Raw genomic sequence first — 19492 nt, forward strand, 5'->3', positions numbered from 1 at the left:
GACAATCCTGAACAGTATGACTATACAGAGTCCTGTCTCATATGAGCACTCTTTGACGAAACTATTTTCTCATGTCTTGCATTCAGTGTTTTTGCTCAGCTTATTTTTTTTTTAACCATAAGAAATCTTGAGAATTTATTAAATTCCTAAAACAATGGAGGATAGAAAAACTTCAAATATCATCTTATCTGGTTTTAATTAACACCTAGAGTAAGTGCAAAAATTATTGCTATTACTATAATTACTATATATTACTATATAGTATATATAGTATAATACTATATACTATATATACAGTACATATATATGTGTGTACTACATATACATATACTATATGTATATATATGTATATATATATATTACTATTATTATTATTATTTTGTAATGTGACTAACCAGGGTTGGGTACATTCTGCAACCACAGAACAGAATGATGAAGCCATTGGTTGAAATAGGGACTGAACCTTTGACCTTGACCCTATTCCTATTTTTTTTTTTTAGTATAGTCATCACACAATATTACATTGCTTTTAGGTGTACAACTTAGTGATTTGACAAGTTTATACATTATGCTACCCTCTGTCCTATTACATTGTTATTACAGTATCATTGACTATACTCCCAATGCTGCAACTTTTATCCCCAGGACTTATCCATTCCATAACTGGAAGCATATATCTCCCATTCCCCTCCACCCATTTTGCCCAGTTCCCTCAGTTTAACATCAGATGTTTAGATCATACTCTAGTAGCCAGTTTCAATTTAGGCAAATAGGTTGTTTCCGTTTGCCTGCTGTTAGAAACAACTGCCAGTCAACATCCCTGTATACGTTGTGGGTTAAAGGCTGGGGCTCTGAGATCAGACCACCAGAGAGACTTTCTTTTATGCAAACATTAAGAGGCTGAATCAAGTGGAGCAAAATAGACAATAGTGCCTAAGCTCCTATGAGGAAGGCCTGTTGGCTACAAGGAGGGGCTTGGCAGTAAAACAGGAGCCTGAGTGCAGTTTCCTCATCGGTCATATAAGGAAAATACTACCTTCCTCAAAGGATTATTCTGTGGATTAAAAGAAATAATAAGCGTGATACTTTTAGCACAGTGCCTGGCTGTGTTTAGTAAATGTTATTATTGTTATTATCCTGGAGTTCCAAGAAATGGAGTCAAATTGTATTCCTAATTTTGCCTATTTTAGATACTTGTGAAGTGCTGTTCTGATTTCCTAGGAAGTTAAAACCATGAAAGGAACATCCAAACATACAAATGTCACTAAACAATTTATCGTAAAATATTTGATAATTTCATGTCTCAGTTTGATTATTCTTTCAGTATGCTCCACCTTATTTGCTTGTTTCACAGCTTCTTTATCCCAGTCATGAGATTAGTTCACCGGATGTGAAAATCAGTTTGTTACATTGTCAGCCCATGGTAAGACACATCTGGCATAGTCACCGTGGTCCTCATTTGTGATCATGGGGGCAGGGCACCTAGCACAGTGCCTGGGCCATCAAAGGTATTCAGTAAATACCACTTGACTGACTTATGGAGTGTCTTAGGTGAGAAAGACCTTTGAACATGGTTCCTGACTTAAACTTCCTCTTAAAACTACAAGCATAAGCCCCTTCTTTTTCTCTCTTAGGTGTGTGTTGTCTGTGGGCAGGTTAGCTCCCAAGATGAATAGGGGAGAGAATGGGAGAGAGAACAGTCCTGACTACACTTCCCTATTTGTCCTTCTAGATTAAGCAATCTGAGAAGTCACTTTACTTCTGTGTGTGTGGGGGGGGGGGGGGGGATGGAGATGAGTGAGTAGACAACAGGAGGGCCACCCTACCCCCTTTAGCTTTCTTCATCTTCTGTTCCATTGGGTTAAAGGGGTAGGTCAGTGGTTAACCAGGAGTGTGGCTAGCCCCCTTTGTGGGAAGAGATCAACAGTCTACTAGTCCTGCTCCTGCTTCTTAAAGCCAGTCCTCCCACACTAACCATGACTCCTTTGGCGTCCTCCAAGCACCTCTAGTGGATAGAAGGCTCTGAAATGGGTCAAAACAGTACATCAGTAAAATTCAATCCTGGACCAGTGTGTACGTAAATGTTTCTTCCTCATCTTGTTTTCTGTTTCAAATTACATCCAGTCATATTGTAGCCTATAGAGATTCTGCAGTGATCATATAGCATCTTAATGTATTATAATGTATTAACACTCAGTAATAAAACATCAACAAAATAGACATGTCCTTAATGCAAATATGAACTCGCTCCTGCTATGAAGTTTTCAGAAATTAAAGTCCACAGATTACATCACTGCAAGAGTTTGTAAAGTCTAAGGGACTTGTGGAACATCAAGTTCAAGTACATCCCCAGTGCATACTCTCTGGGCTTCACACTAGGAGGGTCTTGCCCCAGTGGAGTTGGGGTTCCTCCAGAAGCTACACTCTGAGCCAGCCTCCACAAAAATGGGTTGTTCTTACTGGGCTTCTGAAGCTGAAATCATCTCTTGTGGCCCTTACTTCAGAGATAGAGCAAAGGTGGGCCATGAAAGATAATCACAGCACTAGCTCCAAATCAACCAGATTTATTAAGACAAATAGATTCCTTGGTCTAAAGCAGTTATCCCAGGCTATATTTATGTTCCTCTACCCTTTCTTTTCTTTTTGGTTTGAAGCTGCTAAGTACTTCATATTTTTTATTTCAGTATCATTAACATATAGTGTTATATCAGTTTGAGATGTACAATATAGTGATTCAACAACTCTACATATTATTCAGTGATAGTGATTCATGATAATTATACTCTCAATCCCCATCACCTATTCCACCCATCCTCCCTGTCCGCTCTGGTAACCACCAGTTTGTTCTCTATAGTTGAGTCTGTTGTTGTTTTCTCCTCTATTTTTTTTATTTGTTCTTTTTCTCAAATACCACAGATGAGTGAAATCATGTGATATTTGTCTTTCTCTGACTGACTTATTTCACTTAGCATTTATCCTTCTAGATTCATCCATCTTGTTGCAAATAACAAGATTTCATTCTTTTTTATGACTGGGCAATATTTCTTTGTGTGTGTGTGTGTGTGTGTGTATAGATGAATGGATAAAGAAGATGTGGTGTATATATATACATATATATACACGTATATTTATATACATATATATACATATATATATATGTATATGTATACATATATATACACGTGTATTTATATACATATATATACATATGTGTGTATATATATATATATATATATATATATATATATGTATATATATACACCACATCTTCTTTATCCATTCATCTATGAGTGGACACTTGAATTGCTTCCATATTTTGGCTATTATAAATAATGATGCTATAAACATACAGAGTGTATATCTTTTTGAATTAGTGTTTTTGTTTTAATTTGTGTTTTTGTTAGTTTTGCACCCAGTAGTACAATTATTTGACCATACAGTAATTCTACTTTAAATTTTTTGCGGAACCTCCATACTGTCTCAGTGGTTGCATGAGTTTGCATTCCTACCAACAGTGCATGAGATTTCCTTTTTCTCCACATTATCACCAACACTTGTTTCTTTAATATTTGATTTGAGCCATTCTGACAGGTGTGAAGTGTTAGCTCATTTTGGTTCTGATTTGCACTTCCCTGGTGATGAGTGATATTGAGCATCTTTGCATGTGTCTGTTGGCCATTTGAAGTTTCATGTCTTCTGCCCATTTTTAATGGGATTATTTGTGGTTTTTGCTTGTGGTGTAAGTTCAAAATGTATAATTTTGAATACTAACCTCTTATCAGATATACCATTTGCAAATATCTTCTCCCATTCAGTAGGTTGTCTTGTTTTGTTGATTGTTTCTTTTGCTGTGCAGAAGCTTTTTGATTATGGCGTAGTCCCAATAGTTTATTTTTGCTTTTGTTTCCCTTGGCTTAGGAGACATACCTAGAAAAATGTTGCTATGGCTAATGTTAGAGAAATTACTACCTGTGCTATCTTCTGGGATTTTTATGGTTTCAGGTCTTACATTTTGGTCTTTAATTCATTTTTTAAATATTTATTTATTTTTGAGAGAGAGAGAGAGAGAGAGAGAGAGTGAGTGAGTGTGTAAACAGGGGAAAGGCAGAGAGAAAGGGAGACACAGAATCTGAAGCAGGCTCCAGGCCCTGAGCTGTCAGCGCAGAGCCTGATGCAGGGCTTGAATTTATGAACCCTGAGGTCATGACCTGGGCCTAAGTTGGAGGCTTAACTGACTGAGCCACCCAGGCACCCCGGTCTTTGAGTTTATTTTTGCATATGGTTTAAGAAAGTGGTCCAGTTTCATTCTTTTGTATGTTGCTGTCTAGTTTTCCCAACACCGTTTTTTGAAGAGACTGTCTTTTTCCAATTGGTATTCTTCCTTCTTTGTCGTAGATTAATTGACCATAAAAGTATTGGTTTATTTCTGGGCTCTCTTCTATTCCACTGATCTGTGTGTCTATTTTTGTTTCAGTACCATACTGTTTTGATTACTACTTCCTGTACCCTTTTGTAGCTGTGGCCATTGACTACAACAGACATTTAGGGGTATCGGGAAGAGAGAGGGTAGACAGAGGAAACCTTTCTGGTTTCAGCCCTACCAGGCTGTCAAACAGGTTTTTTTCTAGTTGTTTGTGAACCTATAAATTTACTGGGGGTAGATTCTCTCCCTAAGAAGTTATTCTTGCCACTGTGCACTTAGCCACCAAGGGCAAAGCCATCTGTGCATGTAGTCTGAGAAAAGGGCACTGAAACATTGCTGTCTGTTGCAGTGTTCAGGACTCCGCAGTGGTGGCAACCCTAGTCCCCAGGTCTTAGTTGAGTTCCCTCCCTCTACTGTGCAGTGTATTCAAAACCTCAGAATTTTTCCTATGCCTTTGTGTTTCCCTTCCTGCCTCTTGTTACATCATTTCTTGATCTCAAAGCCCCGGCCTTGTAAGGAGACTTTCTCCTCCCTGTATAATTAATCCAGAGCAGGCTTGTGAACTTGTGCTGCCATGAAGGGTGACCCTTGAGTCTGTAAATAAGCCACACGAGTCAAGGTTAGTTCTCTACAGTTTGCCCTGACCTCAGATAAAGAATGGCATTGAGGGAAGCTCATTGAACACTTCCTACCTCCCACCTGGGGCCTGAACCTGGTAAATTAAAGCTAGAACCTCAAGAGGGCTCTGTGATACACATGGGCCTCAGCTGCCTTACAGTTTAGAAGTAGTAAATTGAAATTCTCCCTCTTCAGGCCTATCAGGGCCTATATGCAGAAAGACTCTTTTCCCTAATATTGAATCCTTGCCTCAGGCACACCTGCTTAGAAAAATCTCTGCCAGCCAAATTCAAGAAGACTATATCCTGAAGATGCCTGTGCTTGCAAAGGCATGTCTCTTCCAGCCAGCTGAGCAACTGGCCTGGCCTGTGCCTTTGCTGGGCCCATGCGTTTGTGCAGCATTTACCCAGATAGGCCCTGCGGTGTACATACACTACCCTTACAGAAGCAGCTACTCCTCTGTGGGTAAAGCCTATATATAAGCTTTTATAATCTGCCAACATCAAAATATGGAGCAGTTGATGATATGCAAACTTTTCTTAGGCTGCAACAGTTAAAAGCCAGCTGCAGAGCTGAGAAAAACTTGTATGGTTTACCATAAGCCAAGGCCAAGGTTAAAATGCCCTGCTCACAAAAGTTCAAGGCCCAAAGCCTTGGCCACATTAGAAGTTTTCCACATGTACTTTTTTTTCTCCCCATAATTTTATTCCTTGTCTGTGTATTAATTTTATGATCCAGGGTGCTGGTCAGATGCTGAGGTCCGAACTCATTCCTGACATACAAGTTTTGGCATCCCTGACAAAGCCTGAGTTCTTATAGCATGGAGGGGACTGGCTAGAGTAGGAACTCTCTAGAGTAGGCTTGCCGCTAAGAGAGGGCCTGGGCTGTTCTTCTCTCCCCATTGCTGGTCTTGCAGTTGCTTTCACAGTTTCTGTGTTTGGCAAAAGGAGCTTGGGTGATATTTTACGGCAACAATTTTTTTAAATGGTTGAATTCAAGCCTTACAAATATGAACACGCCCTTTCAGCTCTGAAGGTCCCTTCTAGTCATGTAATTATGAGCCTTCTTGCTCTTGTTTACTTGGACGCTCAAAACAGAATTTGATGTTCAAACACCAAGAGGCTGAAAATGGTTACTCTACTGAATGTTGGTAGATTTTTTTTTGTAATTTTAAATTTGAATGCAAAATTAACGTATCTTTCTCTATGAAAATAATCTACAATCAACCCCATTTGTCTTGTCATTCGGTTCAAATGTTATTATTTTATTTAGTCTTTGTCTTCTTTTTCTCCCATATTTTCCTTTGTCTTGTTCTTTTAATTTCCCCTCACATTCTTACCTCTTATATTCTGACCATTTTTCCTGAATGCTTGCCTTTTCCTATCTTTTTCTGCTGCTTTACCTTGATTTCGTGATTTCTCTCACCCCTCAATTCTTTTGTGAAAGAGTACTTTAGGAATTGCCTTTCCTTGATTCTTATTTTGAACTGTCATTGGGAAGACAAAAAGCCCATTTGTGGAAAATATGCTTCCTTTTCCAGAAAGGGCTGGAATTGGGCCAGAGCTTCTTAAATATTTTATGACAGCAACTTAACTTGCTGACAGCATTCGGTACTGACACACTTCCATGGGTGCCTGTGAAAGGATGTGGGCCATGTGCATTCACAACATGCTAGCTGTCATTCTCTCTTTTTTTTTCTCCAAATGAGAAAGCCTATTGCAATGCAATGACTGTCATTTCATAGAATGTAATATCTATTTTTGTCAATTCTTTGCAAATTTCATTTTAACTGTGATTAGTAACTCATAATATCCATATAGCACAATTGAATATATCCACTGGACCAAATCATGTTTTCTAAGTATCCTATTTAGCTATAACATTCAGCACTTCTAGAAATAGTGGTGCATCCTTGAGAGATTAGTCCAATGGTGCCAGTAGGATCAGGCCAGTTATTACTTCACATCATCTTAAATCCCCAAAACTCCATTCTTGTCTTCACTTACGTGGTGTGCACATTTTTTTAAACCTCCTTAGCACCTCCAGTCTCTTCATCTTTCCATTTTCTACCTTTCTATTAGGCCCCTCCTGGTCTCATTTCTCTGCCTGGCCTGGATTGAATGGATGATCACCTGAAGTAGTCCTTTGCCCCAAATCTTCAACATCTTTACACCCATGTACTTAGATCACGTGGACCTAGAAATTCAGAACGCTAGATCAATTTCCATTTATCTTCTCTTTTTCTACTTCTAGTGTGTAGAGCACTGCTGGCGACAATAATACAACTATGCACATTGTATCCCTGCAATCTATGGCCTTCATTCTCAGCTTTCCACCATTTGTTTTAAAGAATTTATTTTTTTATTTTTATTTTTAAAATTTTTAATGTTTATTTATTTATTTTTTATTTGTTTTAATTTTTTTTAAGTTTATTTATTCTGAGAGTGAGAGTGAGTGGGATACGGGTGCAGAGAGAGAGAGAGAGAGAGAGAGAGAGAGATTGGGGAGAGAGCGAGGATCCCAAGTAGGCTCTGCACTGTCAGTGCAGAGCCTGATGTGGGGCCCAAACTCACAAACCATGAGACCACAGCTTGAGCCAAAATCAAGAGTCGGATGCCTAATTGGCTGAGCCACCCAGGCGCCCCAAGAATTTGTGTTTTTAGAGAACTTTTAGGTTTACAACAAAATGGAGTCAAGGTACAGAGATTCTTCATACACCCTCTGCCTCCACGTATCTGTAGCCTCCCCTATTACCATATAACTCATCAGATTTTTTTTTTTTTAACCAGGGATGAATGTACATCCTCACGCAACATACATAGTTACCTTAGGGTTCACTCTCAGAGTTGTACATTGTATGGGTTTGGAAAAAGGTATAATGATATATATATCCTTCATTATAATAGCACACAAATTCGTTTTAACCCTAAAAATCCTCTGTGCTCTGCCTATTCATCACTTCCCCCACCCTTACCCTCATCCCTGACAATAGCTGATTTTTTTTATTGTCTCCATAGTTTTGCCTTTTCTAGAATATTCCATTGTTGAAATCATATACTCTGTAGCCTTTTAATTTATTTTATTATTTTATTTTTTATTTTTTTTTTTTAATTTTTTTAACGTTTTTTATTTATTTTTGAGACAGAGAGAGACAGAGCATGAACAGGGGAGGGGCAGAGAGAGAGGGAGACACAGAACTGGAAGCAGGCTCCAGGCCCTGAGCCATCAGCCCAGAGCCCGACGTGGGGCTCGAACTCACGGACCCTGAGATCGTGACCCGAGCCGAAGTCGGATGCTCAACCGACTGAGCCACCCAGGCGCCCCTATTATTTTATTTTTTAACATTTTTTTTTAAATATGAAATTTGTTGTCAAATTGGTTTCCACTCAACACCCAGTGCTCATCCCAACAGGTGCCCTCCTCAGTGCCCATCACCCACTTTCCCCTCCCTCCCACCCCCCATCAACCCTCAGTTTATTCTCAGTCTTTAAGAGTCTCTTATGGTTTGGCTCCCCCCTCTCTAACTTTTTTTTTCCTTCCCCCTCACCCTGCCATGGTCTTCTGTTAAGTTTCTCAGGATCCACATAAGAGTAAAAACATATGGTATCTGTCTTTCTCTGGATGACTTATTTCACTTAGCATAACACTCTCCACTTCCATTCACGTTGCTACAAAAGGCCAGATTTCATTCTTTCTCATTGCCACATAGTATTCCATTGTGTATATAATCCACAATTTCTTTATCCATTCATCAGTTGATGGACATTTAGGCTCTTTCCATAATTTGGCTGTTGTTGAAAGTGCTGCTATAAACATTGGGATACAAGTGCCCCCATGCATCAGCACTCCTGTATCCCTTGGGAAAATTCCTGCCAGTGTCTATAGCTTTTTTAGATTGGCTTATTTTACCTAGTAAAACGCATCTCGATTTCCTTTATGTCTTTTCATGGCATGATAGCTCATTCTTTTTAGTGCTGAATAAAATTCCACGATCTAGATGTACCATGGTGTGTTTATCCACTCATCTACTGAAGAACATCTCAATTACTTCCAAATTTTGGCAATTATGAACAAAGCTGCTATAAACATGCATGTGTGTCCATAAGTTTTTAACTCCTTTTGGTGAATACTAAGGATCACGATTTCTGGATCACATGGTAAGAATATATTTAGTTTCATAAGAGACTGCCAAACTGTCTTCCAAAGTGGCTGTACCATTTTGCATTCCTGCCAGCAAAGGTATGGGAATTCCTGGTGTTCCACATCCTGCATTTGTGGTTGTTAGTTTTCTGGATTTGGGGCATTTTTATTAGGTGTGTAGTGGTATCTCATTGTTTGAATTTGCATTTCCCTGATGGCATACGATATGGAGGATCTTTCTGTATGCTTATTTGCCATTTGTATGAGGCATCTGTTAAAGTCTTTGGCCCATTTTTAAATCAGGTTGTGTGTTTTCTTATTATTGAGTTTTAATATTTGAGTTTTGTATATTTTAGATAACTGTCCTTTATCACACAGGTTTTTTGCAAATATTTTCTCCCAATCCGTGACTTGCCTTCTAATTCTCTTGAAATTGTCTTTTGCAGAGCAGATGTTTTTTAATTTTAATGATTCCAGCTTATCAGTTATTTACTTCATGGGTTATGTCTTTGGTGCTGTATCTAGAAAGGCATCACTATACCCAAAATCATCTAGATTTTTTCTCCTATGTTATCTTTTATGAGTTCTGTAGTGCTGTGTTTTGTCAGCCATATTTTACTAACTCTTGTTATGTTCACTCTCTTTCAATTACTGAGGAATTGTTTCATGCTCTCATTAAGCCTTCTTTCCAACTTCTCACCCTCACTCTCCTGCAGATAATTTAGTCTCTGCTCTTATCAAGAGAAATGGGAAGATCAAATATAACCTTCCCAAACTTTCTACTCTTTTCCTTACAAAGGACACACATCTGCCCTTACTCTCCCAACCTCTCCAGGTTCACAAGATGAGGTAGTCCCATTTCTGTTCAAGGACAGTCCCTTTCTGTACTCTTTATGCTTCATTCCTCTTCTTTATCTTTATATTATTTTTTTTATATCACCAACCTCTTATTCTGTACTGTTATTTCTCTTCAACCAATAAATATGCTCAGTAGTTGACTATCCTTAAAAAAAAAAAAAAAAGAATCCAAAACAACAATAAAATAGCAGCAGCAACAATGCCACCACCTCCTTTGCTCCTGTGTCTGATTTTAACTGTCTTTCATCCTCCTCTGGACAGAGCTCTTTTCAATTATTGTCTCCATTTTTTACTTCCCATTCACCTTTCAATCCAATGAACTCTGATTTATCCTGTCACAGCACTGCAACCGGCATGGCTGAAGACACTATGATGTCTGCATTGCACTTTACACATCCCTGTCTGTGTTGAATTTGACACTTCCAACTACACTGTCCTTGAAGTTCTCCTTGCCTTTGGCCTCCATGACCTTATTGCTATTATTTCTCTGACATTCCTTTTCAGGCTCTTTTCTGACCTCTTCTTAATTGTTGGTATTTCTCCAGGATTCCACTGTGAGCCACTGCTATTTCACTCAAAGTTTTAACTGACGTATCTATATCTATCTATATCTGCCTATATCTATATCTATATCATCTATCTATGTCTATATCTATATATCTGTATTTATATCCAGATGTAGGACTTGCAAGTCTTCATTTCTAGTCCTAACATTGCCATTTTGCTTCAGAGGTCGGGTCCCTTCTATGTGTGTTTTCTATAGGTACGTCAAATTCAACATGACCTTGGCAGAATTTATCCTCAACTCCTCTACTTTCCAACACTTGGTTCTTCTCCTCTGTTCCTTATAGGTTGGTAGCCCCAAGAGTTTCAAAATCATTTTAGAACAGCACAACATCCAATAAAAATATAATGTAAACCACATATGTAATTTAAACTTTTCTGACAGCCACATTAAAAAATAAAATGAGGCGTGCCTGGGTGGCTAAGTCAGTTAAGTGTCTAACTTCAGCTCAGGTCATGATCTCATGGTTCATGAGTTGGAAGCCCGTGCCAGTCTCTGTGCTGACAGCTCAGAGCCTGGAGCCTGCCTCAGATTCTGTGTCTCCTTCTCTCTCTGCCCCTCCCCAACTCACGCCGTGTGTCTATCTCTCAAAAAATGATAAACATTGAAAAAACTTTTTAAAATAAACTGAAACAGTGGAATGAATACTAAAAACCAATTTTATTTAACCTAATGTATTCAACATAATATTATTTCAATATATGATAAATCTTAAAACAGTTACGAGGTTTTTGTTTTTGTTTTTGTTTTTGATACTAAGTTCTCAAAATCTAGGTTGCATTTTACACTTCTTGAACACCTGAACTGAAACTACTCACTAGGGCCCAATGACCATGTGTGGCTACTGTAAAGTACAGTTCTAGAGTCTTTACATTCACTAATCTCTCTCTCATCTAGTTATAATTCCTGTTGATTTTATTTCACGGGTATTTCGCCAGTAAGTTTATTTATTTTCAACCTTACTACATCATGGCTTTAGTCACACCTTGGTCATTTCTCATTTGAGTTATTGCAATAGCTTACATAATCTAGTTTCTCTGTCTTGGAGAGAGTGCACATCCACTAGAATGAAGGAGGATATAGTAGAATAACTCCTTATATGTACTTTTATCTATAAAATTAGAAAGCAATTCGGACCTATTAATATTTAATATACATATTGATGCCAGCACCCTTGCTCTGTATTTTTGAGAAGTAATAATAAAATGGAAATGTAAGACATAAAGTACATTTTCCCCACAAAATAAAAAACTTTTAGTATGGTTGATTTTATCTTCATGCAGACTTTCAAATTTCTCTGTATATTTCTATATGATGTACATAATTTATTAATACAATGGTTACATATAATTTAAAAATAAATTTATATATGTACTTGAAATTTATTTTAGTACTGCCAGGAGGAGTGAGATCAGTAAAATTTAGAGTCTCATGGAACTGGATCCACTCTGACTTTACCCTACCTGCCTCCCCGACCTCAACTTCTTCATCCCCACCACACATTTTCTGTATTAAGTGGCTCTTTCATATTTTGTTCCTGTTTGTTCTTCATACAGATAAACAAATCCAGTAAAACCTTGGTTTGTGAGTATAATTCATTCTGGAAACATGCTTGTAATCCAAAGCGCTTCTGTATCAAAGCGAATTTCCCCATAAGAAATAATGGAAATCCAGGTAATTCATTTCACAACCCAAAAGTATTTACATAAAAATTATTACAATACCATAATATAATACAAAATAATAGAGAAAATACAAAATGTAAAGAAAAATAAACAAGTTAACCTGTGCTTACCTTTGAAAACCTTCATGGCTGGTGTGAGGGAGACAAGAGAGAGGAGGGTTATTGTGTAGGACAACTTTCACTATCACTAACAGATCAGTGCTATCTGTTGGTTCAATGGAGTCTTTTTCTTTTCGTGCAGCTTTAACAAGGAGCCTATCCAATGACACTTGCTCTTGCCTCCTTTAGAGGATTTCACGGAAATGTGACATTGCATTGTCATTAAACGGGTTCATCGCTCGCACTGCTCCAACTTTATTTGGGTGGTGCTTTTCTACAAAATGTTGCACCGTTCCCCACATTTTACACATCTCCCTAATCTCATTTGAAGTGAGGGATTCCTCCATCTTTTTCTCCTCTTCCTCTGCAGACGAGATGCAGATGTAGACTTCTTATAAAATTTTGCAATTTTAGCCACTCACACACCTCATTTGTACTGCTCAATGATTTCCTTAACTTCCACTGTAATCATCTTCTTACTGCCTTTCTTTTCCACCTTTTCCTGCATGGAGGCCATTGCATACGTTTGCATGGATGTTGACTACAGTACAGTATTAATAAACTCTTGTCATATATTGTATTTAATGTAACTGGCAATAAGGCAGCAGAGGAAAGGGTCTATGTCTGCAGGCAACCTGACCTAGAATGAAGCAAAGTACCCCTAAGCTTACTCTTGTATGGAAAAGCAAAGGACCTTCTATAGGTCCTTTGAAGTGACAAAAAATACACTAGTGCCAATTGTGGGCACCTTCTAATGTTCTGAAAAATCACTGATTTCTGCCAAACACCATGGCCTGAGACCGAGCATCTGAGCATGGGAGACGATCACCCACAATTCCACAACAAGAGAGAGAGAGAAGCAGCGTTGGCTCAGTTATGATCATGTGACATTCAGCATCACGTACTACTTGTATTGCAAGACACTGCTTTTTATCAAGTTAAAATTTATTAGAAATGTTTGCTCATCTTGCAGAATACTTGCTGGACAAGTTACTTGCAATCCAAGGTTTTACTGTACTCCCTGACCTGGCATTCTGTTTCTCTTCCAGGCTCTTCTGAGATACCATTTCTTCAAAGAAAGCCTATGACAACTTCCTAAATTGTGTCAAGTGCCCCTTCCTTTGCTTGACATACATTTCTTATTATACTATTAGATTGAAATTAAATCTTTATGGATCTGCCTTCTCTACTAAGCTGTAAGATTCGTGAGGCAAGGATTGTGGCGTCATCATATTTTTTCATCTTGACATATGATAGGTTCTTTAGAAATGTTCACTGAACTACTTTCATGCCTTTCCTTGTTGGTTCCAGCCTGTCCTACCAGGAGTGAAATAGCGATTTGCTCATTGCAATTTATGGAGTAACTGAAAGACTTCCATTCTATCCAAAGATGCACGAAAACACACTTTCATTTTAGTCCTGCGATTAGTATGCTATTTGTAAGAACCTCATAGGGTCGATAACACTGTTAGTGTGAAATAATTTGACCACTTGCTTCTTACTAGAAATTAGATGAGATTACTTGCTGTAGGAGAGTGAAGTTTTGACTGTATGTGTACAAGCAGTGGCCATCAAACTTCACTATGAATAATAATCACCCTGGACACATGTTTAAGTGTAGACTTCTGGGGTTTCATATGTACATATTCTGATTCATTTGGACTGGGGATGGCCCAAGAATCTGTGTTTTAGAAAAGCATCCCGATGGTTATAATATAGTCGGTAGAAACCATACTTTGAGAAGTATTGTTTCCTTCTTTCTGAAGTAGAGAGTAAGAGGCAGGAGTAATTTCGAACAATTGAGAGAACTGCCTTAGTCAGAGATGGAGTGAGGTTCTGTGTAGAGGTTTACAGAAGTTACAGAGCATTAGAAAGGAGAATGGACACCTGGGAAAGCTGAACCAGGGAATCAAGGGTGGCAAGGACTGAGGGTGTGGAGAGAGTCTTGAAGATCAAGAATAACAACTTTGGCTTATTTCACAATTTTCCCTAGGATTGGCTTTTCTTCTTTAGAAAGAAAACTTATTATCAATAATTTTAAAAAATCTATTCAGGTAATTCATCTTCATTTAGGAACTGGCACTCAGTAGTCATTAAATAAGTACAGGGTCTCTAGGATATTGATTAATTTAGGTATAGGATGATTATTGATATTTAGAACAGTGTCATGTAACTCCATACAGTATTTCATTTTTGGTTCTATGACAACAAAAACTATCTGGCAGAGGGGAGATGGTTATCTGTGCCCTGTGAAAAAGCAGAATTTAACTTTGCAACTCTGAGAAAAAGTTAGATTTTCACTTAAAAGCCATTTATAAATAATTTCTATCAGAGCTATAATCTAAGTTATTAATATGTTTTAAAATTTAAAAGCTGTTTATAGATTTTTATGAGGATGCTACATGCTTTTTAGCATGACAAATAACAACCAGAAGTAGATGGATAAATCTAGACCATTAAGAAGCTCCAAACTTTTAGTTTTTGCTTATTGTTTCAGCTTTCTTGAACCTCATTCAGTTTTATTTAGAGTGGTGAACTGTTAACAAGGAACTAATTGGTTGACTTGAGTTTCTTCTTTTTACCATTTGGTGACCAGTCTCTGGTGAAAATCCTAAGGAGATGCAAACCAGAAAAACAAATGGACCAGTGGACTGGGAGGGGGGAGAGAGGCAGTGGGCCTGGAGAGTTTATTATTGTTCACCCAATCAACTAAATATGTTTTAATTATAGCAGCAATGCCATAAATAGGCTGAGCACAAGCCTATTAGTCTGCCTCATTCAATTCTTTTCTGTTTCAGTTGCTTTGCTTCCACCATCCATATAAGTCTGCAATTTCAGTCTTGTCCATTTGATGGGAGAGATTTCCCTCTGGTTATCTGTAGTTTGGGAAGATAAATTGTCTTAAATAGCTCAGTAGAGGGTGAGCTTTGGGGAAACAATGTTGTTCTTAGTGCAATTTATATCTTGTTTTTAACTCCACTTAGTACAAGACCTATGCTCTCCATTGGTTCACATTAAATTCAACATCTCTGCCAATCTGTGCTGTCTTGTAGGTGATTCGTAAGGGATGGTTAACCATCAGCAACATTGGCATCATGAAAGGAGGCTCTAAGGGATACTGGTTCGTCCTTACTGCTGAAAGCTTGTCCTGGTACAAAGATGACGAGGTAAGTCACAGAGAATCACAATTATTTTATTAAAGTGTTTCCAATTTCCAATTAATTGATATTATTGTGATGTACAGTTCCAAGACATGAGTGATACTCTTTCAGTAAGACATAGCTTGGGGTGTTTGAAGAAGCATTGTTTTTTCTTCATAGATTCTTAATTTATAATATTCCCCTCAATTTTTTTTATTGCTCTGGTATAGTCACATGTTTGCTAACCCGAAGAAATGGAGTTAGGGGTCAGTAGTTGGAAATTTCCTTCTTTGTAATAATGATGAGATACTGATATAGGGACAATTTTCATTAAATAATGTATTGAAAAAACCCAGGGATATAGAGCATCTTAAGAATGAAATTAATAGCACTGATGCAGAGTTAATAAAGAATTTTGGAATTGTTGGCTGTGACATCTGTTTCAAATGTCAGGCTTTTGAAAATGTCCAAATCAATAGTCTTCAAGCAAGCCCCAGGTAATTGTTTATATGAATTTTGTTGTTTGAAAATTTGATCTATGTAAAAGCCTGAATTATGATGATTATGTTCTCCGGCTCATGTTAGATGTTAATCATTTTGGCCCTGTGACTTACTACTCATTTTAATCTGGTAGCTTTAAAAGTGCAAAAAGTCCTATCAATCTTGTGGACCCATTAGAGTGCTATCAAGTGATACTGCTAAATTTGGGAGGTCATGGATGAAATTAAACTATGTTTTGGAAATTTTAAGAGCTCTGGACTGACCTGAGCTATTTTTGGTGCTTATAATGCAGTCCACAAACATTAGATAAGAATACTTTGTGATTTAGAAAGCTATTTACAGGTAAGATTGCCTCAATTTTGTTTAGCTGTAAAGGGCATGTATTTCAGAGTTAAAAGTCCTTCCAATCCTGGCTTGATATTCTTTTTGAAAGTCCTACAAGGTGCCTTTGTCAGTTGTTAGAGTTCAAGTTTCATGTCTTACATAGTTCTTTCTGCTTCCTAAGTACTTTGTGAACAATAGTATATTAATCAGATGATCAGTTGATGGCCACTAAGTTTTCTTCAGTAAGGGAAATAGAATATTATAGAAATGTACAGAAACAATTTTACACAAAAGCTTTACAATATTTTTTTTATGTCCTATATTTCACTGACTTCAGTCAAACATGGAGTGGTTGTTGTAAGAGTCTGAGAATTAGCAATGGTTTCTTTCCTTTGCTGGCTGCTCAGATAGCCCTGTCATTCCGTGGGAAGCTCCAGTCTTCAAAGACCACAGCTTCGGGAGCTCTGAGATGCCTGTCTAGATAGAAAAATCAGTGAATAGAGTGTCTTCTTCTTTTGTGTTCATTTGTCTTAAGAGATCTTCTCTTAGATACATTTTGTTTCCAAGGACTTAGAGGATTATTTATGTACATTTAAATTCATAAGCAAAATTTAAAAGCAAAAGATTTTGCTGAGGATTCATAATAATAATAGCTGGTGTTTTTTTATAGGTTAAAACACCTATATATGGTCCTATATGGACTCATTCAGTCCACATTGTAACCCTAAGGATAAGTGCTGTTGTTATCCCCATTTTTCAGAGAAAAGTAAACAAACAAAAAAAACCCCCAACTATTCAAAAAGTCCTTTCTGTAGGACTCAGTTTCCCTTATTGCAGAATACTTGGTGTTTGTGAGCATAACTAATTTCCCAAGGTCGCATAGCTAGTTGGTGGCAAAGCAGAAATTCAAACTCAGGCTATCTGGCTTCTGAGCTCATGTCTTCAATCACAAGTATATGCAAGAATCCCAGAGATGCTGCAGTTGTCCAAGTCAACCTTATCCCACAGAGGTTTTATTTAGACAAGTTCCAGGCATATTGGCATTGACCTTTTTGTGGGTGTTAGTATGAGGGGCTCTGAAGATAATAGGAGTAGCTACTGTTATTGGAATATGGCTTTGGGGTTCTCTTGTCTGGCTATGTGGGCACTGAAACAAGGCCATTGGAAGGCACGTAATGCCCCCTGTAGGGAAGAAGAATCTTTGAGAGCTTTGTAAGTTAATGATCAGTAGTCATCCCTTCCATTCCTCTAGAAACTCAAGATAACTTTTTACAAAATCTCTGCTGCTGAAGCTCCCTCATGAGCATTTGCTTACAACAAATAGAAAATACATGTGTGCAATTATAGTACTAACTGAGTGCTGGAGACATTTTATTAAAGGTATATGTTGGAGGGTATTTGGGCATGGGGCGGTGGGATGGGAATGACTCTTGAAATATGATGGAGTGATCTGGATGAAGAAAGTTTAGGAAAGGGTTGTTTTATTAGTTTAGTCGATTGCAAAAAAGAGAAAATGACAAAGTTGCTGCTTTGTGGAATGAACAAATAGACTAATAATGCAATGGTAAGTGCTCTGAAGAAAATAAAATGGGGTAGTGAGCTAGAAAGTGATGGGGGAGGAAGTAACATCGAATTAGAGGCTGGGATGATGAGCTGTGTAGAAGATTTTATCGAAGAAAATTCCAGCAAGAGGGCATCATAAGTAAACCCCCACCCCACCCCAGGGTGGCAGCCAGCAGGAATACTGTGGCTGGAATGTGATAGCATGGGAGAGAGAGGTAGGAAATAAAATGAGAGGTACCAGTGGGTGGGGTCTTATCAGACCCCATGCACTAATTTGGATTAAAAAATTTTTTTAATGTTTATTTATTTTTGAGAGAGAGAGAGGGAGGGAGGGAGACAGGGCATGAGCAGAGGAGGGGCAGAGAGAGAGGGAGACACAGAATCCGAAGCAGGCTCCAGGCTCTGAGCTGTTAGCACAGAACCTGACGTGGGGTTCGAATCCATGAACCACGAGATCATGACCTGAGCCTAAGTCGGATACTTAACTGAATGAGCCACCCAGGAACCCCCTAATTTGGATTTTATTTCAAGGATAATTGAAAACTATTGGCTTGTTCCAACAGGATGTAACATAATTGGATTTATGTTTTAGAAAGACCACTCTGGCTGCTGGGTTGGGCATAATGCGTGGGATGGAATGTGTATGTGGAAGGAGGGGAGTGGTAAGAATGGAAGACGGGAGACGAGCTAGCTAGGAGACTGTAGCAATGGTCCAGGTAAGAGAAGATGGTGGCTTATACTGGGTGGCTTGAGAAGAGCTCTTGAATTCAGGGTGGCAAATTGATGGGCCACATACTGCAGCCATTAGCTACTGTTACTCATTAGAACTCTGCTCCAGAAACAACATAAAATGTTTTCAAAATATTAATGCCTGACTCACAAATGGCCTCTATCTTTAAATTGTTTGTGTCAGTGGGGCAGAGCGTTTTTCCACTGGAGCCATCCTCATTCATCCCCACCTCACCGTTCCTTGACCATCACCACTGTCATCCTCTACTCTGCTTTATTTCTCTTGCGAGAGTTTCCTACCATTGCAGACCACCTTTGAGCTTGCTGTCAGGGTTAAAGGGAGAGTACAGCACTGTTCCTTGATTTCTGCTTGTATTCAACAAATAGTTATTAGTGTCAGCTGGAAGCAGAAGCTGGAAGGGAGGGTGTGGGGAAAGGAGGCCAAGAAGAAACATCAGGAGGGTTGGGCTTAGAAGTAGTGATGAGTCTCTGGCCTCTTGACTTTGTACCGTCTTTTAGCAGCAGTGTTTTAAATGATACTTAGATTCCAAAGAAGTCTTACTGCCATCCTTCAAATTTAACATGATTCTTTGGGCAACCTCGAAAACCCCAATTTAGAATATTGCTTTGTGAAAATAAGCCTAAATTCTAACTCAACTTTTGGAGTCAATTTGTTGGTAAATTAAATGCTCGTTCTTTATTCCCATGGTATCCCTCTATACCCACATCAGCCTCTGCATAGTTGTAAATCCTGTTATATGACAATTTATCTTTCTTAGTCAAGCAAATGTGACACAGTAAATATCATTAAGTTAGTTATAGATTCATTCATTTATTCAATGACAAAT

At 38.2% G+C, this 19492-nt stretch overlaps 1 protein-coding gene across 17 annotated transcripts in view; it reads left to right on the forward strand.

Annotated features, from left to right (window-relative positions):
* DNM3 (dynamin 3) overlaps window positions 1-19492 on the forward strand; it is a 571670-nt gene that overhangs the window by 290768 nt on the left and 261410 nt on the right. For all 17 annotated transcript variants that reach the window (XR_006198729.1, XR_006198730.1, XM_042924852.1 and 14 more), the window contains one exon: window positions 15441-15554. Coding sequence is in view for 15 of the 17 variants with exons in the window: in XM_042924852.1 (XP_042780786.1) it covers window positions 15441-15554 (114 nt within the window). In the remaining 2 variants the exon portion in view is untranslated. The remainder of the gene's footprint in view (window positions 1-15440; window positions 15555-19492) is intronic.

The sequence above is a fragment of the Panthera leo genome, chromosome F3, assembly GCF_018350215.1.
Source record: "Panthera leo isolate Ple1 chromosome F3, P.leo_Ple1_pat1.1, whole genome shotgun sequence".
NCBI lineage: Eukaryota > Metazoa > Chordata > Mammalia > Carnivora > Felidae > Panthera > Panthera leo.